This window comes from Enhydra lutris, unplaced genomic scaffold, assembly GCF_002288905.1.
Source record: "Enhydra lutris kenyoni isolate GAN:26980312 unplaced genomic scaffold, ASM228890v2 scaffoldscaffold7, whole genome shotgun sequence".
Classification (NCBI taxonomy): domain Eukaryota; kingdom Metazoa; phylum Chordata; class Mammalia; order Carnivora; family Mustelidae; genus Enhydra; species Enhydra lutris.
Genome location: NW_019154091.1, coordinates 30819964 through 30846200, shown reverse-complemented (window position 1 = coordinate 30846200; position 26237 = coordinate 30819964). Strand labels below are relative to the sequence as shown.

At 45.9% G+C, this 26237-nt stretch overlaps 1 protein-coding gene across 1 annotated transcript in view; it reads right to left on the bottom strand.

The window, feature by feature from the left end:
* Positions 1-11325: 11325 nt before the first annotated feature.
* Positions 11326-26237, bottom strand: part of LOC111142223 (bestrophin 3) — a 34365-nt gene continuing 19453 nt past the window's right edge. The window contains 4 exon segments of the mRNA XM_022495255.1: positions 11326-11345; positions 11348-12264; positions 23877-24028; positions 25798-25878. Of these exon segments, the coding sequence (XP_022350963.1) occupies positions 11326-11345; positions 11348-12264; positions 23877-24028; positions 25798-25878 (1170 nt within the window).

Below are 26237 nucleotides of genomic sequence, written 5' to 3'. Positions count from 1 at the left end.
GATACCTCTCCTCATTTTTGCCTTTTCCCCTTTTCTCCCACACCATCTCACACTTCCTTTATTTTCTCCTTTATCATCTTAGACCAGCAACCCCAGCTCCCAGTAAGCCTCCTTCCCACCCAAAGCCCTTCCATGCTTTGGAATGCCTTCCTCCGGTTTCTCATGTTCAAGGCCCTCTCTGGCAGTGATAGCTGGCAGTGCCATCCAGGCAGGATGACCTGAGACTGATGGGGGTGTCCTGCACCCCGGTGACCAGAACCTAGTTCCAGGAAGGACCTGCCTGGCCAGTGGTCACTCCTGGGGTGAGTGTAATTTTTTTTTCCTTCTTCTTCTTTTTGGCATAAGATTGGGCCTCCAGAAAGGGGCACACTGATTTGGGGTGACTCAAATGATTAATATAGATAGGGACCCTGCACATCCTAATTGTGGCCCTACTTACTCTCTAGTCCTGTCTATGTCCCAAACTTCCCCCCGCCAGAGGCAATTTCTTGTGTGTCTGAGAACCTTCAGCAGCTCTCACAGATAAACATCACCATGACCCTTGGTTTAGGTGGATGAAACTGGAGGGTCTGATGGGGGGTTTCCTCAAGTTCAACATGCTAAAATGCTGCCACCTGGAGGCAGGTCTGGGCCACGCTGCTGGAGAAACACCCCTACTTTTTGTTTCCCTCTTGGGCCTTTGCCTCAGTCAAATGGAGTTTGCTATAGGCTTTTGTCAACTCAGTTGAAGGCAAGAAATTGAAGAAGTTATGTACTTTGATCTTTGACTCAGGAAAGGAGTCCTTCCTATACCTTCAGGGAAAACACATTAAACATTCTCAAATCTTACTTTTGCTCTAAAGTCAGGCGCACTTCATTAAATGATAATAAAGACAGTTAACAATTATGAAGCCATAACTTTCCATCAGGTTCTGTGTTAATTGCTTTACATCCATTATTTCATCTGACTTTTAAAACAGCCCAGTGAGGAACATACGGGCATTGATGCCATTTTGTAGTTGTTGAAACAGAAGCTAGAGCAGGTCAGATAAGTTGACCTAGGTCACACAGCTAGCAAGTGTCTGGGCCTGACCAGAACCTTATTCAGAGAATCAGAGTCAGAGCCCTTATTCACCATCCTGTTTAATACTAGGAGGATATAATAATGGCCGCAAACATTTACCATGTGCTTAATATATGACACACAATATACTCGGGGTTTTGTCTGTACCAACTCATTTAACACGAACAATAACAATGATCATTACGATGATCCCCATTTTATCTCCAAGGTAACCAAGTCACAGAAAGGTTAAGTAACTTTGCACGAGCAGCGGTGGGTCCAGATTTCGAACCCACACACTGTGTGTCCCAAAGTTCACCTTCTTCCCCTTTATGTTCTCTACTTGGCAAAAGGTGATGAGGCCATATTTGAAGCTGAGTTTTCTGAGGGGAAAATAAAGCAGAAGCAAGAGCTCCCGCTGCCCCCCTGTGCCTCTGGTGCCCTGGGCCCTGCGGAAGACCACTGATTTGTCTCCCATCACCTTCCCTGGGGATCGGCAGGAGCAGGTGTGTCTGCTGACACCGACAGGGGGAAGGTGCGAGCCCTGGGTTGGGGGGGCCGGGGTGCCCACATGACCCCCATCTGCTCACTGGGGGTCCTGGAGGCCCTGAGGGATGTGCTTGGATGCCAGCAGATTGCAGGTCTCCCTGTCGCTGCGGACCGTGGGCATCGAGGGATCCTCGCAGTGTCGTCTGCAACAGAACGGCACTGCCTGCTTGGTGGGCTAACAGCAGAGTGGGGTTTGCAAAAGCCACGCACAGGGGTGGCCTCAAGTAACAGAGGTCAGGCAGCTGCAGAGAACCCCCCTGGTGGCTGGGGGGGGCAGACCCCAACCCTAAATGTTGACGGGACAGAGGGAGAGGCTCCTTTCCAATCTGATGCTGGGCTTCTTTCTCGTTGTTCTCCATCTCCGCAGGGCCTCCCACGGGCTCTCTGAGCGTCCCTTGTAGTATGTTCTGAGGAAGGGTCCTTATGGCTGTTAGAGGTTTCTTCCCCACACCACCAGGGCTTACCAACTAGCGCTTCGTTGTTTATTCTTCTACTAGTAGGGAGACCTACCTTTTTCCTTACAGGGGTGAACTTAGCTTTTAAAAGTTAAAAAAAAAAAAAAATTAGATATCCTTGGTGCGCCTGGGTGGCTCAGTCAGTTGAGCATCTGCCTTTGGCTCAGGTCATGATCCCAAGGTCCTGGGATCGAGCTCCAGGCCAGGCTGTCTGCCCAGTGGGGAGCCTGCTTCTCCCTTGCCCTCTGCCTGCCACTCTGCCTGCTTGTGTGCAGGTTCTCTTTGCAAATGAATACATAAAAATCTTTAGAAATTACATATCCTTTTATCCGCCCTCTCTGCGGAGCTGCCCCTGTTACCCCGTGTTCCACGCCACTGGCTCGGGAGCTGACCTCAGACTGAGGTCAATGGCTGGAAATAGCAGAAGGGCTCCAGGCCGCCCCCGCCCGTGGCAAGAGACAGCCAGCCCGCCGGCTACTATGAACAGCAGCTAGAGTTTCTCCAGTGGGAACGACACACAAATGACATGCTGTTCCTGGGTTGTCTGGATCTGACATCCGTGCAGGGCCTGCTGCCAACGGGGCCTGGTCAGGCGTGGCCAGCTAGCGCCAGAGTCCCTGCGTCCAGAATGATTTGCCCTGTCAGTGAGCCAGGGAGAACACCAAGCCTGTCCAGCTCTCCCGGAGAAGCAGGTCAGGAGGAGGACGGAGTGCAGGTTTATCATGTGTGGGTGGTAGCTAGGGGCTGCTGGAGTTTATAGTAATACATAGGCCAAGGACCCGCCACCACTGGCTTCCCATCTTCTTACCCTTTCCCTCTTGGCACGGATTAGGAGCTCACCGTGGTTGAGGACTCCGTGGAGCTGCGGATGTTTTGGTAAAAGAGCAGCCGGCTCAGGTCACCTCCCAGGGCCACACCAAGTGAAGCAGGCCCAGGCTAGGGCGGTAGGCGGTGGCGGAGACTGTGGCCTGCTGGACAATCCTGGACAAGCAAGAGCTGTGAGGAACTCAGATTCAGGCCACCGGCCACCACTTTCCGCTGCGGACCTAGGTCATATATCCAGCTCGGGCTCAGACCGTGGAACTGTTTTAAGCGCTTCTGCCCTTGCACTTTCCCTTCCCTGGGCTTCCAGGATGCCCGCGCCCCGATCCTTGGGTAATGACCGCCTCGCAGCGAGTGTATGCAGCGGCGAGGCGCCCGAGTCAGCACTAATGAGAACACCGGTAGAGTGGAAATGACCACGGAGAACCTCTTACGGAGCGACCACTTTATCAGGCTGTTTCCCCCGAAGCCCACGTGCCCGGACGCTGAAGTCAGCGGAAGGGTTTCCGCGGAACCGCAGACCACGTGTGGCTTCTGCTGAGGAGACAGCGTGTTTGAGGAATTCTAGGGCTGTGGCTTTACACGCCGGCCGCAGGACGGGGCTGAGGGTGGCCGCGAACACCCCGGATCCACCCATCTTGGAGGAAAGCCTGTTCCACGGTGGAAAGCCCCGCAGGTCCCGGCTGTAACATCTCCGCCTCGGCCGGTCCCCGGCTGGACGGGGGTTAGATTGCGGACCCCGCCTCTGCGCTCCCGTCCCGCCTTCCTTTGAGCGCGGCGGGAGCCTGAGCTATCCTTGCAGCACGGACCTAGGGGGGGCGCTCCCTGCGTGTCAGGCTTGGCTCTCACAGTTCGGTCTCGGCCTGTTGGAGGACATGGCTTAGATCTCGTGGGTTTCTATGCGGTCGAGTATAACAGGAGTTTGCACGCTTCAGGCGTTCAAATGGGCAAATCACTAGTCAAAAGACAACAGGAGGGGGTGCATTTTGGAAACGGTTTGTATTTAGTGGGGAGGAATTGGAGTTTGATGGAGTTGAACTCAGCTTTCTCTTCTCCCGTTTATACCCCATCTTTCTTCTCTCTCAGATGCCACTTTCCTTCAGACCAGTGTATCTGCCTTACAGGAAATACATCGTACCTATAGACTGCTTGCTTAGCAGGAGGCGATGGGGGGAACCTACCTGCCTCATCTATGGAGGAAAATAAAACTGGACACCTACACACCACTGTAAAGATTCATAGGAAAATCTAGGAGAGTGGGAGAGCATCCTGACATGGGGGGGGGGCAGAAGGATTTCTTATCCAAAACTGCAAAAGCATAAAAAAAAAAAAAACCTTGATGAACTTGATTATGTTAAAATTAAGAATTTCTAGTCAACAAATAACAAGGCAGACACTTTTAATAGACATTCAAAGGGTTACAAAGATTGTTGCAATGTCTAAAACCAAGGAGGGTCTGTCTACTATTGTTCTAGAATATAGAAGGAACTCCTGAAAGTCAACAAGGAAAACATAGAAACGCCTTAAATAAAAGGGCAAAGAATTTGAAAAGGAAATTCAGAAGAGAAGTCCCAAAAGAATTAAGAAGTATATAAAGGGATGCTTAACGTCATTAGTAAATCAGGTAAATGTCATACAGTGATCAGTAATACTTAATTAGCAGGTAAATGTCAATTAAACAAGGATTAGGTGTCACTTTACACTTGTTAGACTGGAAAAATGCACAACCTAGGTAGAGCTGAGCATGGGGCAGGGAGGGGATGGTGGGGAGAAACCATGGGTGGGGGAGGGCCAGCCAGCGCTGTGGTTCTGGAACGTGTCTGGCAGGAGGGACTCAGGTTAATATATCCAGACTCTGTGACTCAGCAACTCTGCTCCCGGGTATGCACTCTGTGGGGGCCATAAAGGAAGCCTTTGGAGGAGGAGCTTACAGTGGAAGGGAGGGAGGCAACAGGGGAGTAGATGAGTAAGACAGAAGACATCTCAGAAGATGCCGGAGTTAGAAGCAACAGATGGGGGCGCCTGGGTGGCTCAGTGGGTTAAAGCCTCTGCCTTTAGCTCAGGTCATGATCCCAGGGTCTTGGGATTGAGCCCCACATTGAGCTCTCTGCTCAGCGGGGAGCCTGCTTCCCCTCTCTCTCTCTGCCTGCCTCTATGCCTACTTGTGATCTCTCTCTCTCTGTCAAATAAATAAAATCTAAAAAAAAAAAAAAAGAAACGACAGATGGGAGGTACACAGGGAGCTTGGGAGGGGGGACCTTAAAAACATTGTATGAGTAAACAAACACATGAAAAAACAGATGAGACCTATAATATAAAAACATTAACCTAACTTAAAACTTGCACCCAGATACAGGTTGTGTAAGAACATTTACAAACAAAGGGCTTTACATTAAACAAATTAAAATAGTTCAGAGGTGAACAGGATTGGGGATGAAACAAACATACAAACAGGAAGAGAAGGACAGATGATGTGGGAGTCGGAGGGTCCTAACTCCCACCCACTTCCACCCACCCACCTTTGCGGTCGACACAGCAGTTGCCTCATGTCTCAGAGTGACTGTGGATAAAAGTCATAATAAAAGGCTGGTGACATCATCCAGGACGACACTAAGTCTCTGATGTTATTCTCCTGGGAGCACTGGGAAATCTGTGATGTCGCTTGGCCTGTGGGGAGGAGGTAGATATCCTACTCATTGTAACAATTCTCTACTGAAAAATATCCCTTCTATACAAAGTAAAATGCCAAATTATTTCTCTAGAAGATATGGTTTATTTGTTTGATCCTCAGGGAGACATAGATAAAGGCTGAAACTCTCCATTATCTAGCAGTGCATTGGCGCATGTTCTTACGTAATATTTGGTGGAATATATTGTCACCACCCATTCTGTGAGCCACACCGCCAGGCTAACAATGGAGTTTGGCCACTCTTCCTGGTTAAGAGCCATCCAGGGAATTCTCTCAGGGTGAAACTCGGGGTTCGTACCCACTTTTTCTGGATTTGACTTATCGGCTCCTTTAGCGTCAGGGAGAAGTTGTGCCCAGCTTGCCGCTGGCGCTCACCGCTGGAGTTCAGCCAGTGGCTGAGTTCATCTGCTGTCCCCTAGTCCTCTCTCTTCTTCATCTCTCTTCGTTAGTCTCCCCAATGGTTGTCTCATTTTAACCTTCCTATTGGCCCCAGTCAGGGTTCCCGACCACGGTATGGTCGGCTAGCTGTTGTGGTGGTCTGTGCTGTCCGGTGTAGGAGGTCTAGTTTAGCAACATCCCTGGCCAGTCGCGCTCCCCAGTGTGACAACCCCAAACATCTCCAGAGATTGCCAAATACCTCCGGGACGGGGGGACAAAATTACCTCCAGTGGAGAACCACTAGCTTACACACACCAGCATTTCTGTACACGATCTGTTTGAGAAATGTTCTTCCTTGTTTCAGGGTATAAGATGCTGCAGTCTGGGACGCCTGGGTGGCTCAGTTGGTTAAGCAGCTGCCTTCGGCTCAGGTCATGATCCCAGCGTCCTGGGATCGAGTCCCGCATTGGACTCCTTGCTCGTCAGGGAGCCTGCTTCTCCCTCTGCCTCTGCCTGCCATTCTGTCTGCCTGTGCTCACTCTCTCTCCCTCTCTCTCTCTGACAAATAAATAAATAAAATCTTAAAAAAAAAAAAAAAAAAAAGATGCTGCAGTCTGTTTGCTGACTCTGTTCGGTAAAGGTTTAAAACCAGAAGCTCCGAGAAGACGGGTCCAGGTAACCATCCAGCCACATCTACCCGTGGCAAAAAGGTTGGGGCCTATTTCCTGAATTAATTCAGAAATAAAACAACAACCGCACAAAAACGGAAACCCTTGGTCAGAGTTAACTGAGTCATGAGGGCAACTGTGGTTCTTGGGCCGCTCCTTTCCCGGGTCGGTGCCTTTGTTTCCTGTTTGCGTTGGCCACAGGCGCGTGCCCGGCAAAGGTGTGAAGGGAGGCTGGGAAGAGGTAAATGTCTGTTCGGGTCACCTCTCTCCAGCTGTGCCAGTGGGTTGGGATCCTTCTGGATTCTCTAGGATTTGCAATAGGAGGACAAGGCAGGCATTCTCGAATTGGTTCTTTTGACTCAGTGGCCTTTTTGGTGGGAACAACTGTCCCCAAAATTAGGGTTGGTAGAACTAAGAAAAACAGAATGTAAGTGAAAGGACTGAGGATCTCCGTGAGATGAAATGAAGAAAATCCTTGGTTATGACTGTTAATACCCGCCCCCCCAGCACTTCAGAAAATGTTTGTTGTGGGTCACGTACGTGATGATTTGATGAGCGGAGGGTAGGTGGAATCAGATTCGAATTTGTCTCTTGCTTCGGAGTTTTTACAGTTGTGGTGCTTATTCCAAAATACCCAGAATTAATTCCAAAAAGAACCAGGTTTGGGGAGATTAGCTGCCCTAAGGCAGTCCTCTGACTTCAAACCAGGGGTGCGAAATCCTCTAGAATTATAGTAGAAAGAACAGGAGCAATTAACTGTTCCAAGTTCCACATTTTGGCTGAGGAGATTGGTGCAGAGACTGGGGGGGGCGGGAGGCACTCATCACCATGGTGATAAGTCTGGTGAGAAGTGAAGGAATGACAAAACACTAGAGAGAAGGAAGATGTGGGAGATGCTGGGAGGTGTATGAAAGAAAAAAAAAAAGGAAGCCAAAGAGAACTGACAAGTTTCTTGAATGAAAGAGATTAGAATCCTTGAGAATAAAGGGACCTCGACAAGCAAATGGCCAAAGTAGAAAGGGGCAAGTCCTTTTTCCTGCAGAATCATGGGGTCATCAAGTTCAGCTCAGCCCATCAACAAGACATTGCTGCCTGGGACTCCCAGCCTTTTCTCATAAGCCCCCTCAGCCCCCCCAAGGGCCAGTGAGATGGTGCTGAGAAGAGCCCATTTCACAGATGAGACTGCAAGAGGCAGAAGGACAGGGGCTCGTTCAAGTTCATAAAACTACAGGGGCAGATGTCACAGGCCGGTTTTGTACTCCTTATTCCATTACACCACATGGCTGCCTGGGCTCAGCGGATTCTCAGAGAGTAGATGTTACAGTGAGAAGATTTTAGAAAAATGATTGAGGACTGAATCAGTTTCTCTGGAGAAGAAGCTAGAGAGCGAAGGCACTGAAAATGAGAACATGTGAGGGGATGCCTGGGTGGCTCAGTCAGTGAAGCGTCTGCCTTTGGCTCAGGTTATGATCCCAGGGTCCTGGGATCAAGTCCCGCATTTGGGCTCTCCTCTGAGCAGAGGGCCTGCTGCTCACCCTGCTTGTGCTCGCTGGTTCTCTCTCTCTCTCTCTCTCTCTCTGACAAATAAATAAATAAAAAATCTTAAAAAAAAAAAAAAGAGGATGTATGAGTCTTTAAACAAATGGACAATTTTACATTTCTCCATTCCATTTAAACTGTGTTTTCCATGGCTTAGCTGAACCAAGCTGCTCACGGGACAGTTAAAGAGGGGAGAGAACAGCCTTCTTAGTTTTGTCGGGGGCCAGTCATCCCTGGATTCTTGGATGACAGAGAAGAAGTTCCACGGGCCTTTACCTTCCCTGATTTGTGGGCAGGACACAGCTAGCTCCTGTGGGCTGAGAGAGAAGGAGGCAAAGGGGGCTTGGCCGAGTTGCACTCTCTGGCTTTGAGGATTGCATCTGATGCATGGGAGAGCCTATTCTAGGGGTTGGCCAAGCCAAAAAGACTGAGCCAGCAGGCCAGGTGACCATTTATGCAGGGGGTAGAAGTTTCCAGAGCTCAGGAGAAAATGGGCTATGCAGGCAATGGAATCAGGCACCAGAGAAGAAATTTTTTTTTTCTTTTTCCAGCTTTGGTCTGTGTTGGGTAAAAACCCATTTTAGAATTAATAGAGATTTCTTCATCTGATCGGGGCAATTGCTAGCTTGAATTTATTGCTGAATTCAACCACATGGGCTCATTGAATGAGTCATTATTCAGCTTTTAGTGCAAGGAGGAAATGGGAGGCCCCCTCAGAGTCTGATGAAGTACTGAGGAAATTAAATAGTTCTCTGGACAAAGGTGCATAAGGGATGGATGGAAGCAGAGATGAACGAACATTTCCCTAGTCCGGGAGAGTGGACAACAGTCATACACTCTGTCTGTGTGTCATTTATCACCTTGGATGTATGAACAAAAATTGCTTATATTTTGAAAGCAGCTAGGTAGAAACTTGCTTGAATTTGAGCAATAGATAAAGCCAAAGAGAAGAGAATTTCAACTTAAGTTGAAATAGCCAAAAAAAAAAAAAAAAAAAAAAGGCAGTTAGAGGCTGGGGGAGGGTTAGGGCTGGCTCTCAGCTGCGTTTATATCGGGGCTTGATTGCATAGCCCTTACTAACACTTTGGGAATATCAGTCCCTTCCCAGGTGCTAACCCTCTTGATCCACATAGAGAACCATCGATGTATAGTATTTCTCCCAATATCATTTCCTTTCAGTCTTTGGAGAAAACCCAGTTAAAGTAAATGTCACTGCTGTCATGCAGCTTGGGTGGCCCAGTTGGATGCAGTGTCTTGTAAAAATGTGCTAATTATAACATTGCATGTTGGGAGTAGTTGGGGAGAAGGGTTCTGACCACTTTCTTCTGTCAGAAAAATGAAGCGGATGACGGCTGGGCTCCAAGTGGGAGCAATGCCCTCCTGTATGCGTACATAAAAGACCGGGTAGAGGCACCCGGGTGGCTCAGTCAGTTGAGTGTCTCGTGAGCCCCATGAGTGGCTCAGCGCATGGTCTCGGGGTCATGGGATCAAGCCCTGAATTGGGCTCCACACTGAGTTTGAAGTCTGCTTGCGATTCTCTCCCTCTCCCTCTGCCCATCCCCCACTCTCTTTCTCTCTCAAATAAATAAAGTCTTAAAAAAAAAACAAAAAACCAGGTAGACTCAAGCAGGGAGGACCCAGAGGGCCTGCCAAGGTTGGAGAAGTTCAGGCATGGCTTCCTTGGGGCATCCTCCAGAACTGTGGGCACACAGCTGGCTGATTCAGGGCCTCACACATGGCTTGACACAGTAAGGGAGTGCCCAGGTTAAGAGGGGGGGCTCTTGAGTCAGGTAAACCTGGGTTTGAATCTGAGCTCTACCCCTTTCTGGCTGTGTGTTATAAGTCACACTATTTTGCTTTTCCAAAGAATCTGTTTTCTTCATCTTTAAAATGGAGAGAATAGTACATTGACCCATAGAATTCCTGTGGGGATTGGTGAGATTCTCTGTGAACTTTACAGGCTGCCGCCTGGACCCATGTGTACTCGATAAGTGATAGCAATCAGGGTTATTTTATTTATTAAGTCATATGTAGTCAAGCTTCGCCATACAACAGAGATAGTGAGAGCAGCACTCCTAAGACATGGCCTTCTCCACATGAAGTCAGAGGCCCCAACCACCTGCCACCCCCAACAACTCCTTGGAGGGAACTGGTCAATGTCCTGTCCCCATCGTGCCATCCTGGACCCCCTTAACCTCCCAGCTCCAATATCTTACCTCATGCCAAACAACCTGGCAGACGCAGTAACTGGTCCCATGTTGTGACATGACTGGGATTTTAGCTTAAGAGTTCGTGTTAAACACACTCAAGCCTTGTTATTCTTTGGTTCCATAAGCATTTGCTTATGAGATTCCTTGTCCTCTTTGCTTCTGATTTCTCCAGTGTTCAAGACCAGGGGGTGGGTACAGAAAGAATGGCAATGGCTGCCATAAGCCCCTGTGCCCCTTCCACTGGGAGGCTCGAGTGCGTCAGGTTGGACTTGCGGACATCTTTGATTGCCCTGTGGGAGGTGCTGCCAAGGCCTCATCGTCTGCAAACCATGGCAAAAAGTAAGGCGCAGAGTTGGCAACAGAAAATAGTACAACCTGAAAGGTGGGAGAGAGTAGAAGGGAAAGACAAAAGGATGAGAGAATAAAAAGAAAACAGAGAAAAAGAAATTAAAAGGAGGTGGAGGTTGTAATACTGTGAAGCTTAAGAATCAAGAAGTGATCGTAGTTCTAGAAAGTGGTAGTGAGATGGTTAGAAAGCCTCAAAGAGTCAGTATTAGGAAGGAGCTTTTGCAGCATTGTGTGACCCATATCCCTCTCTTTATGACTGAGGAGTTGAAGAAAAGAGAAAAAGTGGGGAGGAGAGAAAACTTTGTCTCTCTGGGGGCAAAACTGGGGGACTATTGGCTACAAGATCCTTTCCAAAGGTAACATAATCTCTGAATTATAAGCCATAGATATATTATTAAGATTCCTTGTTTGGTTAAGATAGGTCGCTGTGGTCTGTGTGACTTCTGTGAAAGTCACCTTGTAACAGATGATGTGAATGTATTTGATTTTCTCAGTTCTCAGAAACTAGGATCATAATGCCCTTTAGTTTTAAGTTTTAAGTAGCTTATATAGTCTGATGGCTTTTTAAAAAGTTGACCAGTCCTTAGGTATGTTCCGGAACTAATGCTGAAAGTAAGAACCTCAACTAGAACCAGGTCCTAGAGGTTCTGGTTTTCCTTTGGGTGGTTCCTCAGCTGGCTCATTGTTAAAATCTATGATATCTGTTTCCTTGGTGTCCAGATTTTCCATTAAATACAGCATATCAGGAGAGGCTCGAGAGCCAGCCACGATGTTGATTCCACTGGTCTCTGAAGATGTTTCTGTGTCGAGTAAGAGAATGGGCTCAGGGCTCATGGGATCTGGGCGGAGGCCCACTGGGGAGGTGTGGCTGGACTCCAGGAACCCCGGGAGGCTCCACCTTTTCAGGAACTTGTCATCTTTAGGGTCTTCCCCAGAGACAAATGTGGGAACATTTCTTTCATCTTTGGCAGAACTAGTCTGGGGACTGGGATCCCTCGGAGGTGTCCCTTTCTCTGAGGGGCAAGGAATCAATCCCACGGGGACCTCCTGCTGTCCAGTCCCACTTGGCTCCACCCCAGTAAACTCTGCACTCTGAATGGAGGCCATGGAGCCATCGGACACAGGCACTGATGCCTCGGCCACTGTGATCAGTACCTCGGGCACCTGCGGCATTTTGGTGGGGGAGACCCTCACACTGGGCTGTGGACTCAGGCTCTGCAAAGTGCTCGTCCGGCTGGTCTCCCTGATGGTGGACAGCTCCCCCAGGCTGGAGTACATCTTGATGCTCCCCTCTGGGGGGCAGGTCTGGTTCGGGGTGCCTGGGGCACGGTGGTAGCTTCTGGAGGGCACGTCCAACAGATCCCTGGCTGGGCTGACATCACCGCTTGGGGGAAAGAACATGGAGCTGTCACTGGCCTGCCGGCTGTAGCTTCTCCTCCGGGGGCTGGAGGGGTGTTCGTGGGCGCTCAGGAATCTCTTGACTCTCCTAATCACGGAACGGCGGTGGCCGTGCTTCTCGTAACTCCACAGCCAGTCCTCGCCAGGGAAGTCGGATCCAGACAGTCTGAAACACACAATGACACAATGCAGGCAACTCGGCTTTGGGACCCCAACCCTCCAGGCAGTATCTCAGAATTAAGGACAGAGTCTGGAATGTTTGCCTTCCAGATCTGGAAATGGAGGGGATTTTAACCTGAGAGAGTCTAGCAGAGATTCTCAGAACTTTTGGTCCCAGGACCTTGTTAAACTCTGAAGCACTATTGAATACCCCAAAGAGATTTGTTTATGTGGGTTATAGCTATTGCTATTTACTGCATCAGAAATAACCAAGGCGGGCACCTGGGTGGCTCAGTGGGTTAAAGCCTCTGCCTTCAGCTCAGGTCATAGTCCCAGGGTCCTGGGATCGAGCCCCGCATCGGGCTCTCTGCTCAGCAGGGAGTCTGCTTCTTCCTCTCTCTCTCTCTCTGCCTGCCTCTCTGCCTACTTGTGCTCTCTGTCAAATAAATAAGTAAATCTTTGAAAAAAAAAAAAAAAAGAAAGAACCGAGGAATATAAAAAAGAAAACCCACACATACACGAATGCGCAAGCACACATTCCATTAAATGTTAAGTGATGACATCATCACGTAGCATGGAGCCTCTGGAAAATTCCACTGCACACTCAGGAAAGAATGAGAATGAAACAGGTAAATAACATTTTAGTGTTGTTAGAAAAATAGTTTTGACCTTAAGGACTTGGGTCTTGTGGGGGGATCCTAGTTTTTAGGGATTCCCAGCAGTTCCCAGACCATACTTTTGAAAATCACTAATTTAGAGATCTGAACATTAATCAAAAAAAGGATACAATGTGCGTTCCTTCAGCCTTATTACAGGTGAACTAAGGGCCATGAACTAACGATCTGTGAAGCCCCCCAAAACAATGGATCATAGGTAAATGCAAGACCCTGCAAAACATAGCTGACACATTTATTTAAGTACCTCCTTTCACTTAATTACCACATTCATTGTGTGAGCTGGTACTATTATGATTCTCACTTAACAGATGAAGAAACTGAGGCCCAGAGAGATTCCTAAGGGCTATGTAGCCCGTGGAGGCAGAACTCAAATCTGACTCCAAAGCCTTTGTTCTTAATCCCTTTTATATAGAGTCTGCTTCATGGGTGTCGGGTGATAAGGTAGGCCTGGGGGTGGCCGGGGGCGATGCAGATTAATGAGTAAAACAGTCCTTGCCCACAGGTAATTTGTTACCATCCCTGGTCTTCTCACCTAGGGTTAAGGAAGGAGAAATGTGAACACTGTGGCAAGAGCACAGCCACAGAGGAGGGCTGGTGTGTGGTGTGTGGCCTGGCCATGCGGCTGGGCTCTGCACGGCTGAAGTTTGATTTGGTAATGTTGCATTTTCAACATTGGGGACATAAAACAAATAACCCTACCCTTTTGAATCTTCTCCTTCAAGGCTGAAATAAAATGGGTAATTGGGATAGGAGTGAAAACTATGGGGTAGTTAGGTCAAGTCCGGCCTCCCAGTACATGGTGCACATCCATCCGGTCTTACTGAGGTTCAAGGTTAAACCTCGGCCTGAAACCACACATGCTCGCACTGGCTCTGGGAGCACCCACGCTCCGCTGGAGCGGTCCAGGATTTGTGAGGCCATCCGTGTGACTGTCGGTGGGGACGAGATGCCTACACAAGGCCAGGTGCACTTTCTGTGACCCAGAGGGTAAAGTTGGAACAGCACGATACGGGTGTAACCTGAAAGGGCACAGTGAGCAGCAAAGAGAACGTTGTCGCTCCGTGTTTATGAATAAAAGATGGCTGAGTGAGATGATTAACCAGCTGAATGTCCCCGGTTGGCGTCCGATTACAACCTCGTGCTGTTCTTCTAAAGCTCCAGCAGGGCTCTCGGCTACCGGATAGCCTCTGCCCCGCTCCCCCCACCCCTCCGCCCGGGCTGTGCCTGGCTCAGATTCTCTTACACATGGACTCCAGAAACGCAGACTCATGCCTCAGTAACCTCCTCCCCCCCCCCCCGCTTGGATTTCCTGAGGTCAGATCTGCAGTCACACTTCAGGAGGGCATTCGGTTATGGAGGGCACCCAAGGAGCGACAGTGAGGTCCTTCTCTAAAATGACCACGCTGGGAATCTGAGGCTGGGCTGGCAAGCTCCCTCAATAGGGTGAGCCTCTGTCCTCCATTTGGGGTCTTTACTTTTTTTTTTTTTTAAAGATTTTATTTATTTATTTGACAGAGATCACAAGCAGGCAGAGAGGCAGGCAGAGAGAGAGAGGGAAGCAGGCTCCCCGCTGAGCAGAGAGCCCAATGCGGGGCTCGATCCCAGGACCCTGGGATCATGACCTGAGCCGAAGGCAGAGGCTTTAACCCACTGAGCCACCCAGGCGCCCCTGGGGTCTTTACTTTTTATTGGGGATTTGTCTTCCTTGACTCCTCCTGAACCACACAACCCTGTAAGAATGATAGTATCTTCCAAGAAACCCGGTTGTACCATCAGTACTTCAAAACTTTGTAAACCCTAAAAGGACACAATTTTCTAACGATGCACTGATGTGAGGGACATGTATATTCAATGGGGGCAAGAGGATTAAGGCCCTGTGTCACCAGTTAGAGAAAAACAGAGCGGCTGCAAGGCACAAACTGCAAAAGGGCAATGCTCTTGCTCTATTAGTACTGATTCACCAACTGACACCCGGCAGGGCTGCCCATGAGATCCCGCTGCACCTTCTTGCCTCAGTAGACTGTGGTGTGGACGCATGAGATTTATCCGCTTACCCGACTCAATCTATGTGAGCACTGGCTATGAATAAATTGGGTGCACAAGTACTATATCACATCATTTAAAAGGCAGGAGAACCTTGTATATAAATAGCTACATTTGACGGTCAAGTAAGCTTTCAAGCTGGCTTTGACATAGAGTAGGAATCGAATGGGCAGAGAAGGGACTGAGCATTCCAAGTGGAAGAAATGACTTGAGCAAATGAGACAGGAGAAACTCTAGGGTGTTTATGAGGAATGGGAGATACCTGAGTTGTGTCAAGCACAGAAGAGTGTCAGGCAGACAGCTGAGAAGGCAGCCTTGGACTGTGGTATGGAGTCTCACATACTAGGTTGAGGGATTTGGACTTGACCGCAGAGGTGGGTAGTTCTGGACTGTCTTTGTGGATGGAAGGCATGAGTAGCTGTGTGCTGTTTGGTCGTAGTGTGCAAGCTGGAAAACTACATGGAAAGCAACACTGATGAGTGTGGTCATCCAGAAATGCTTTGGATGAGAAACATGATGCAGGAACTTTCCCTGCTGTTAGTCTGAAGGACCCAATGGGGGGTTCCTTGGAGGAACACTTGGCAGCCAGGATCTGGGTAACTGATGTGGTAAAGGAGGCCTTCCTGGTGTTTATGTTCATTCCAGAACTTAAGAGCAGCAGTGAGACTCCCTAGCACGGTGAACCTAACGACCTTTCCTCCAAGTGTTTCCGTGTGTGAACGTCTCAAGATCCCCATCTCCTTTCTCCCGCAGTCATGGTTCCTAATATGATGGCAGAAACCATGGTCTGAGAACAAAATGGTTTAAAGCTTAGAGTACACGGAATGGAAAACATTAAAGGTTTTTCATTTCTCAGTTGGCGAGGCTTGGATGTACCTTTTAGGTCCTTTTAGACTTTCTTCTCCTCCTTATTTGGTTTTTACGAAAGTGTCCCTTTCGTATAAAGAAAGTGTCCCTTTCGTATAAAGGTTAGTACAATCCTGAGGCCCAAATATAACACCACTTAAAATGCCTCAAAACAATGATAGCGGAAACATATTGCTTTACATTAGAGAAGGTCAGCTGAAAAAGGTCTTAAGTTCTGGAATTTGCTTGGAGTTAGATAAGCAGGTAATTAGAGCTCAGAGGACATTCATGGAAAGTGCCATGCAGCCATTAGTGTCCAGAAGATGGAATTTGAGAATTGCCTCTGTGGTGAGGAAAATGATTTATTTCAGGAGCTTACAGAGCCAGGATTTCTGCCGCCTGGGCTGACTCTAACCAGCTGTGTGACCTGAGGAGAGCCACTTAACCTTTCTGTGACTCAACATCTTACTCGATAAACTAGGACAACAGTACTTTGTCTACGTGCCTCACAGGCTGTTGGGAGTTCAAAAGGAGCAATAGATGTGGAAAAGCTTTGACGAGTATGACGTGAAAAGGACTCTGTCAGTGACTGGTAGACTGCCAGAGGCGACTTCCAAGTCATCGCTGACTTCTCGCACCTGGTTGGAGGAGAGGATAGCATGTGCCCGAAGGTTACTCCCTTTTCTCCTCCCAGCGTATATTTTACAAGTGTCACTACACCTTGGAGCTGCCGACTGACAAGGAACATCTTAGAAGGGAGGACGCCGACAGTCATTTCATGGTTAGACGAGGGCACTGAAAGAATGGAGAGGAAGCATGGGGACAGGAGAAACTAGGTTCCTCTGGAGAAGGAAGATGGGGCTGATCAGGTGGTTTTCGTGCCACTGGCAGACGTGGCCCAATCCGGCAGTAAACACCGACTGCGCAATGTAAATCATCAATACAGAAGAAATGATATTAAAGAAGGTTGTGCCAAGTACTGGGCTCTTTTTGAAGGGGTGGAGAAGGGGAAGTGGGGGACAGAGACTAGGTTCTGTTAAGCCAGTCAGGCTAGTTGGAGCTAGCCAAGCCAAGGAGGGAGAACATGAACTATTTCTATGGGTCACACTGGCGCCAGGATTGGATGTGTTCTTATTTCAATCTCAGCTGTTAAAAAAGACCAACAATCCACATTTTCAAGATATCTGTTGAACACCGACAACACCATCAGCCCCACAGTCTCCCTTTCCAGTGACAGATATCTGAACGCCTGAGCAGCAGTGATTTAATTAAGGGCTCTTGAGAAGCTGCTTGAGCTGGTCAGGGTGCTGAAGAACACTTGTCACCTCCTGTTGCCATAATAAGAGGCAGGGGAGAGGACTGCTGGAGATGATGGTGACTTTCAGAATTCTTGGGGTGTGTCTGATATGGCAAGACCAAAACAGCCCTGATGAGAGGTTTAATGCATTTTTTCTTTGGGGGGGGGGAAACTTTTTACAAAGCAACCCCTTTCTCACGTGAATGATAGGTAAATATAGAGCTTCAAAAGATTGAAGGGTAAAAGTAGATGATGCTTGCCTTTTTTAGTCTGGGCCATGTTTTTTTGTTTTTTGTTTTTTGTTTTTTTTATCAGCCCCCAGATTTATTGATATATAACTGACATAGAACATTCTGAAGTTTAATGTGTATGATGTGATGATTTGATTCATGTGTGTATTGTGGAATTTTTGCCACAAAAAGGTCAGCCAACATCGTCACCTCACATGGTCGCCATTTTTTTTTTCTTATTGAGCCACATTTTAAGGTGGTATTTTGACAACTTAAATTCAATTAATTTAGGTCATTTTAACAGAATTTTAATGAGGAATTTAGGAAACTGATATTTAATATGATGAGTTTTACTTCTCACATCAGATTTATTGTGTTCAAATTGCTGGTGTTACTCAAAGTAGGCAGCTGCCTTGGAGAGAGCTGATAATTTGCCTGAAAATCTATCAGAGCAGCAGGAACACATATGGAGGAGCATTTATTCATGGCAAAGCAAAATGCACTCTTCAAACCCATTAGAGGTGAAGGTTGTTATTTATAACCTTCTGCACTGCAGAATCTTGTCAAAGCGGTAGCCCAGGATTTATGAGATGGGAAAGGTAACTCTCATTCTGTGCTGGGAAGTGTGGGGAAAATCCACTGTGAGGAAAATCCAGCAGATAGAAGGCTGCATTCACCCAGCACTCCCCCCTACTCCCTTGCTGGAGGACAGTTTCTAGCAGTGGAACATCATGGGAGGTTCGCTGAGCCCAGTGAGATGCACACGGAGCTGGCAACCTTCCCTCTACCTTTCTCTTGCCTCTTTGCTAGTTTGAACCAAGGATTATGGTAAATCTGGCAAAAGAAAAGGCATATCTAGCCTTTTGTTACCACTTTGGTTATGCTCACTTGGCCTCCACTGAGTGACTCAAAAATAAATTGTGGTCCAAAATGGGGGTTCACTTACGGTCCCCCACGTCTCCACACCATCGTAGTCTACAAGAGTTTTGCTAGAAAAGGAAATTAAGTCATCTATACCTCTTATATCTTTTAGAAGATGAAAACTGAGTGCCAATGGTGAAGCCATGTTGGCATATGGAAGAATCGCTGAGAAAGTTCTAAAATTACCAACTTAATGCCATCTCCTTGGGAGGTTCCATCTCTCCATCCTTTCTGGTACATTAAGTGAAAATCAATGTCCAAGAATACCTTTTTGTTGAAGTTAGTGATTTAGAAATTGAGATATTTTTGGTAGTTTATAACCAAGCATGCAATAATATACATCAGCCTGTGTATTTTTTTATAAAGCCAAAATATTTTAATATAGTTAGCTAAGAGAGGATTACTGCCCAAAACACCCATCTAGAAGTATATTTAACCACAATCTAATAATTTGCTTGTTAAATACAGATTTTGGTATGCTAGAGCTACTATCACTAAGAATACATCTGACTGCACCATGCAATCCTAATGCTTTGTGCACATTAAATATATATGTATAATTGCAAAAAAGTAATTATATTATCTCTACATATTCTCAAAACCTTTGGAATAAAGATAGATAAGTAAATAAGTCAATAAATGTTCAATAAACCCCTCAGCTCCCAACGAGAAGAAACTTACAAATGTGTATATTTCTCCTCTTTTCTAAGTGCATCCTAAAATGACTTCATAGACCCATTCCTTGAGATCACTCTAAAAGCAAGGAAGTGGTGACATATTTGGATCCTGGCTGGAAGCCCAATAAAGCAGTGTTCTTCAAATGGCGTTGCAGCCAGAGGTTCAAGGTTCCCAGGCTGAGAGTAGGTGTCTACATCAGCAGGACACTGTGAGCGAGCACAGCCCCATGTGTACACACTTGTGTGATCCATTTCATAAGCAGCTAAAGTCCCTCTTCTCCAGGATTGGGAATCCTTCAGCTGTTATGGATAGATATTTCATTTGGGTTTTTCGAAGGCCTTGAAGGGATTGTTGCTTCTTTACTCTTGGTGATTTTGATTTTTAAGACAGGATTAAAGGGAATTATGAGACTTCAGGTCTTTCATTTCCTCAGAGACTTATAAATTTGCGCTAATGATAATCCCAATGCTTAAAAAAGAATAAGGATTTTGGAATGACTCATGATGCTATAATACGAAAAGCATTCTACCTCCAGCTAGCTGTGGTAGGCTAGGCCTGGCTCTTATTTTTATTTTATTTTCTTTTTTTAAAGAAATTTATTTTCAGTAATGCTGGCTTAAGTTTAAGCATTCTAGGTTTTGTTTTGGTAAATTTGGTTTCTTAGACGTAAGTGTTTAGTAGCGCTCAGAGAAGACCCATTTGCATTTTTGGGGCTTGGGGTGTGTTTTCTTCATGTGGGTCTTATGGACGACTCTTCTTAACGACTGTTTGTGGGTATTCTTTTTATCTTGGTTAATAATGTCATCACGGTAAGGACAATGACAAGACGCATTAATTAAAACAGCAGCCCTTCAATGTATACTTTAAATATCTTATAATTTTATATGTCAACTATACTTCAGTAAAGCTGAAATTAAAAAAAAAAAAACCCTGTTACTTCAAATATACTATGATTCCTTGCTATTTTTACTCATCTTGGCTTGGAATTTACCCTCTGCTGGATCTCTGTATTCCTATCCTCTGTGCTAGCTCCTAATTTGTTCCTAAAATGCACCTTACACTCCTCAGCTCCAAGGAGGTTTGTCTGACTCACCGGGCTTGGCGAGCATTTCTTGATTGCCGTGTTTACCACATTGTATTATAACCTGTCTCCTCGTTGTGTTTGTGAGCTTCAGAGGTGTTTGTTTTGCTTTGGTTTTCGTTTTTTGCCTCTGCCTGGCATTTGGCATAGAACCTACCATATACCAGACCTTGAAAGTGTATTTTGCCTGGAATAAATGGACGACTTTGTTGTGTATGCGAAGATACAAGGAAAAACACCATATTTTAAGTTCGTACTTGAGATAAAAAATGGGGGACACCTTATTTTATTTCACTAAGGTACATTTGGTAAATGTGTAGAAAATAGGGCAATATTTTGAATATGTTCCTGAATATAGAGGAGAGAGGAATTGTCCCTAAGGAATTTCCTTTTTATGTGGAAATGAGCAGCGTGCCGAATATGAAGGACAATATGACGCAGAGTAATTTCTCAGGTTGCCCCTGGATAGTACTTTTGCTCAGTTATGGAAGGGCATTGCCTTGATTTTTAGAATTTCTGGGTCATGGGAATTGTGCTCATAAGCGTGAAACATTGATATGAAAAGATAAGAGAACTTTTATTTCTGAGTTAAATCTGCTGGGAACATATATCCTCAATAGAATAAGAAAATAAAAAACTTACTCATCCAGGGAAGGATTTTATATGCACATTAAGCCGCAAACACTTGTCTGAAATGTTTGCAACCATACTATTTTGTCCCCTGGTCTTTATTCTCATGCAAAGGGCTCACTGGGTCATCATCATCAGTAAAATCATCTGGGCTACAATAATCCTTACTTTTACCTTTGCTTTTCCCTGAGCTTCAGTCAGATGGCTCTATTGGTATTGACATTGTATTCAGTGAGTGAACAATGCAATGCTTAGGGAATTACCTTTTGTGATTTTAGAGGACATCTATTGCTTTTCTTAGCCTAGCAAACCATTCACCCTTTCCTGGTAATACCACCCTAATTTTCTTAAGACATCCACTCCATATGGTTGGGTGGGGCTGACCACACCCCTTGGTCCAAAGATGGACATGTGAACCAGCCTTGTCTAATCAAAACATCATGTCTCCCCATTGATAGTGATTGGTTCAAGAATGGGCATGTTAGTCAAGCCCAGCCAACGAATTCGGTACTTTAGTTTGAAGAGTTGGAGAACAGATGGACTCTCTCTATAGGATTTGCTGAGAAGTTAGGTCATAGGCCTAAAGCTTCTGGCTGCCATCTTGCCATTTTGCATCAGGAGGGGTGAGCCTGCCTGAAACCTGAGCCAGTGGAGAGAAAAGTGGGAACAGAGAGACATGGCAATAGTGAGTGCTGGGGACATTCTCTGAGCCTCTGGATCCAGCCATGCTCAAAGTGAGGCTAGTCTCTAGATGTGACTCAAAGAAAACCCTTTTTTGCTTATAGTCAGCTGGACTTGGTTTCCCATCACAGGCAAACAGAAACAACTTAGACAAGTTGCACGGTCCTTAGATAAGAGCGCAGTCCTGGAAGGAATCAACAGTGATGGATCAAAGAGGGCATTTCTGTGAATTCTCCAAAAGCCTGCATTCTTGTAGTGACTGTTCCTGGGTTGTGAGGATCCCCTGGAATGGTCCCCATTCATGCAGAGAATCAAGACCAATTGAGCTTTTACCTAATTGTTTCTTTGACCAATTGGTGCTAGAGGAGTCCGGTTAAATGCCTCCCCTAATAGACTCTGGCCTTTGCCTGTGCCTGTTCCCATCATGCTAGCAAACAGCCTGTCTTAATTGCAGGGATGCTCTCTGACAGCTAAAAACTTAGCTGCATTCTTAAATATCATATCTCCTAGTTTTCTCTGAAGCATTTTATTTTCTGTCCTACATTTCCCAGAACTAGTTTAATACAAATAATAGCTTAGACTTGTTTAATCTTTCTATGCCTCACTTTGACATCCACAAATAAGAGATTTACGCAGGTCGATACTGACAATGCTCCGTGGTCATATCTAGAGTGTTTTTATGTTTATAATCTCATTTAATCTTCTCAATAATTGTTTGGGGTATTTTCTTTGAGGTCTTGTAAATCCTTAATTCTGAGTTTCTGTATTTAGAAATAGGGGAAATATATATTTTAATGCTTTCTAAGGAACATGGACATTCACATGAGAATGTAAAATTATGACCATTGGGATGAATGTGCAGATCAAGATAAAAATCTTGAGACCAAAAAAATATCATTTTAACCATCCTGCACAAACAACTTATTGGACCACAGCAATGGAGCCCAAGGGCTAAATAGCATCACTGCGACTGATTCTCTGACCCTATCAAATGTGCTGGTTTCTTTTCTTTTACAAGTTAGATCTTTGAACACTTTGTATTCATCAGTGATGGGAATGGAGGGAGATGTTAAAGCCTACTGAGTTGTCCAAAACAAACTCACAGGAAAAAATCTATTATTTTTCAAAACTGAGAAGGATTTCAAAGTCCATGAAACTGTCCCTGCAGAATGAGTTGCAAAATGCTGAGAAGTGAAAACCACAGGGAATGACTCTTCATGGAGCCAGAGCAGCCAGCTGGGGGAGGATTGAGCACCCCAGGCTGGAGGAAGCCCTGCACAGGAGAGTCTGGGCCTTAGCAGGCCTTCTAGAAGCAGAGGAAAGTCTAGCCTGGAACCTTCTCTAAGGTGTGCTTTGAGGACAACAAGGCAATTCTCCTGGCTCCTAAATCATCTCATTATTTGCCACAACTCCTGAAATTCTACTTCTTCATCTTTCCCTTTGGATCTTAGAAGGCTTTCAGCCTCAGCGGCTCCTTTAGGGGAGGGGTGCCACAAACCATCACTTGTTAGGATTAAGAGACATTTGGCCCAGGGTAAAGCCTTGTAGGAATAGGGCTGTAGGAATAGGGTGGAAACTAGATATCCTGATGGTAGGGAAAGAGGAGGACTAAACACGGTGGGGGAGAAGACAGAAGGTCCCAGGTGGCAATGACCGGACATGAACTCGCCTCACGAATCTGAGAGCTGGCCTCAAAGAATGGCAAACACAGTTTTGCCCAAAATTATAAGAAAAATCCTACAAAAGTTTTTGTCTTTTCTACATTTTTTTAGAGGGGTTCTTCTTATTTTTCTAAATTTGTCCATAGTCTTCTCTTTAAGTTACTTGGAAACTGTGGCATCTGCTTTCAGCAAATATACTTAAACTTCCCCCACATTCACACATTTCTCCAAAATCATATACATTATCAGATTTAATAAAATTGTTCAAGAACTGTGCATGATTTACTTCGGGCCTCAGCCCATTTATTTAAAGCTAAGTACAGAGGGACAGACTGTTAAGTTAAAACCACAGAACAGAGACTGACTTGTCAACGTAGTTGAATTAAAATCCTAGAGAAAACTTTTGATAAAACTTATCTCATTCCTTAAGATTTGCTTGCCTCCATGTAGTCTAATGCAGTGCCTACACATGGTATATGCTCAGTTAATACTTGTTACAAACAAACATTTAATTGTGATAGTCATAATTAAATGACTATATAATTGAATAATTAAACTACTTTTCAAATTGGAAGGGGAAAAAAAAGAAGATGGTTTCATAACTATTGGAAATTTTTCTATGGTATAAAAACAAGGTGAAGTGCAAATTACCCCCAATTACACACACATCACATTTAAACCAGAAACTAGAGTCTCTTTACTCTCAAACTTCCTTGGGCACGTTAATTATATCTGAAATTTGAAAAGGCTACTCTTCTAAGATATTAATAGTTGAAAATTGTCATGAAAGTAAATTCAAGATTAGGACATAAAAAATCAGAACAGTGCCATATTGTATTTTCCAAATATTGATGATTTAAAAAAGTACACTTACCCCATTTCGACAGTTGACCCCAGAAATGAGGGTATGCAGTAGTCTGCAGCTGCCAGCGTATAGGGCGGTCGAGCAGCAGAATCGTCCCAGTAAATGTCCTTTTTCATCTTAGGTAAGCTCATGTGCATCTCATCCACAGCTAAAAGAGAGACCTAAAATCATTGTTTTATTGTTAGAGTAATTCGGATATGAGTTGTATAATCAAAGAGAGTAAGTTCTAGTGGGTGGATGGGATTTGCAGGAGGATAGAACAGTCTGAAAGAGTAAATATACAAATATCTGTCATTTATATTTGCTGTAACCAAGGCTGCTGCACAGTTGTGCATGTTGTTTACTGCACAAGAGCACTTGACCTTGGCAATGGGGGTTAAGTGGGGCTATAAAACTGCCCAGACTTGGTTTATCAAGCCACAAGCCCAGAATGGAGCCAGCAACGTTTTACCTGGAGGCAGGAGAGACACCTTTTTCTTCTTTGTTCAGAGTTACCATGTTGTCTAATGGCTATCCTGACAGCAAACTCATAGTTCCAGACATTACAGGAAGTTGAAGATTCTCAATATCCCATTCTGTTGATTCCATAAACATAGTTACACTTGATATCATTTCTTATGCATCCTGATTTTTTTGTTTGTTTGTTTGGAAAAGTATATCAGCAAATCTCCACAGCCTGGGGCCATATAGTGCTCTCTCTTCTTGAGTTTGACACACTGAGGCATGAATAAATTATTAATCTTTCCGCAAATCCAATTCTTCCAAAGAGCGAGTGGCCTGTTATGCTTCCTCCCTGACAGACTGACAGTGTGATTGTTGGAGGAGGTCACAGAGAGGATGTAACCTCTGTTGACCTGAAAGCTGAACCCAGGCAATCACCCCCCACCCCTTCCCTGTTCACTGGAATGTACATTCTGCCTACTGTTCTCACAGTGGAGCCATTTCAAGGACACAGCCTTGAGAGAGCACTCTATTGTTGAGACCATCTTGACTGAAAGTAGGGCTGAACTCAGTTAAGGGCTCTGTATAAACTTGGAAGATTCTGGCAGGTGGACATGGAGATCTACCTGTCTTGTGGCTACCCAAGCCAAGCCTGGTCTGTCAGTCCCCTTGTTTAGTCAGCCTGCCACCTACCAATCTGGAGTGGCCTGGCTTCCCTTCCTCTGTGCTGGGCCTCCACATTCAGGCCAGTTTGTGAGCTAACAGTGATCTACAGTGAAACATTTGAACTGTTTAAGAGCTGAGTAAAAGCCTGAAGCAAGCAAATTGAAATTCTTTTCTCAGCCTGTGAGGGTCTGACGACAATCAGACAGTCAGACAGTCAGACAGTCAGACTGGTCTGACGACAGTCCTATTGGAAAGGAAAATTCTCTCATGCTGGTGCTTCCTGAAAAACCTCTCTGGAATAATGCTGTGGGGTCAGGGTCCTGGGGCCCATTTGGTTTAATTCAGTTAGATTTGAGACACAGGTCGTTGTGGCCTACGTGCCCAGTGCCCTGCCGGGTGGTCATCTGACCGCAGGCTCCTACATGACATGAATTCGGGAACTCACCTCCCGCCAGATCATGTCTGGCTGTCATTTTATGTCCCTGCTCACCCCACTTGGATGGCAACACAAAACAGATGAAAGAATGGATGAAAATATTGCTCTGCAGAAAGATGGAAGAGGCTGTGTAAAGCTAATAAAGAAACTTACAAAGAAAATTGGCTTGAAATTCTACTTAAAAGGGACTAATCTTTACTGCAACAGAGACCCAGGACCTGTGAGGTTCCAGAAGGACTTGAGACAACATACTGAAAAGACAAACCTCTTTCATCTGTGGCTAAAGCTCTGAAGCTCAGGGGCCCAAATTCCGAGTCTGTTCAGATTTGAAACACCACAAGGGATTCATTATTAATGTTTGTACAGGAAAGAGAAAGCTCCTCTAACCTGCAAGTTTCTGTCAATGCACCAGTTGGTTTCAAAATCATCATCGTCTTCTCCAAATGGGTTGATAAGCTGCTCAGCTACCTGCAGTGAGAACACAGAGCAAGGCCATCATGATGCCTGTGAAGACTAAGAAGGCAGGCTGAAGGTGATGGAGATGATGCCCTTTGCCACTTCCATGATATGAAGCCCAGAGGGGAGTGGGTCATTCCACCGACACTGATATTTATCCGCAAGTGAGACTTGACTCTCAGACCACAAATGAGGCACCGGGATGGGCTTGCTCTCCAGTGGATCTGTCTCTCTGTTCAGCTGGGGACAGTGCAGACCCTCCCCAAAAGAAGCTGTGTACCGTCAGGGAGCCGAATGATTGATGCTCAGGGGCAGATCTAGCCAGTGAATGTTGAAGGACCACTGACAAGGTGCAAGGCACTCTGCTGGAC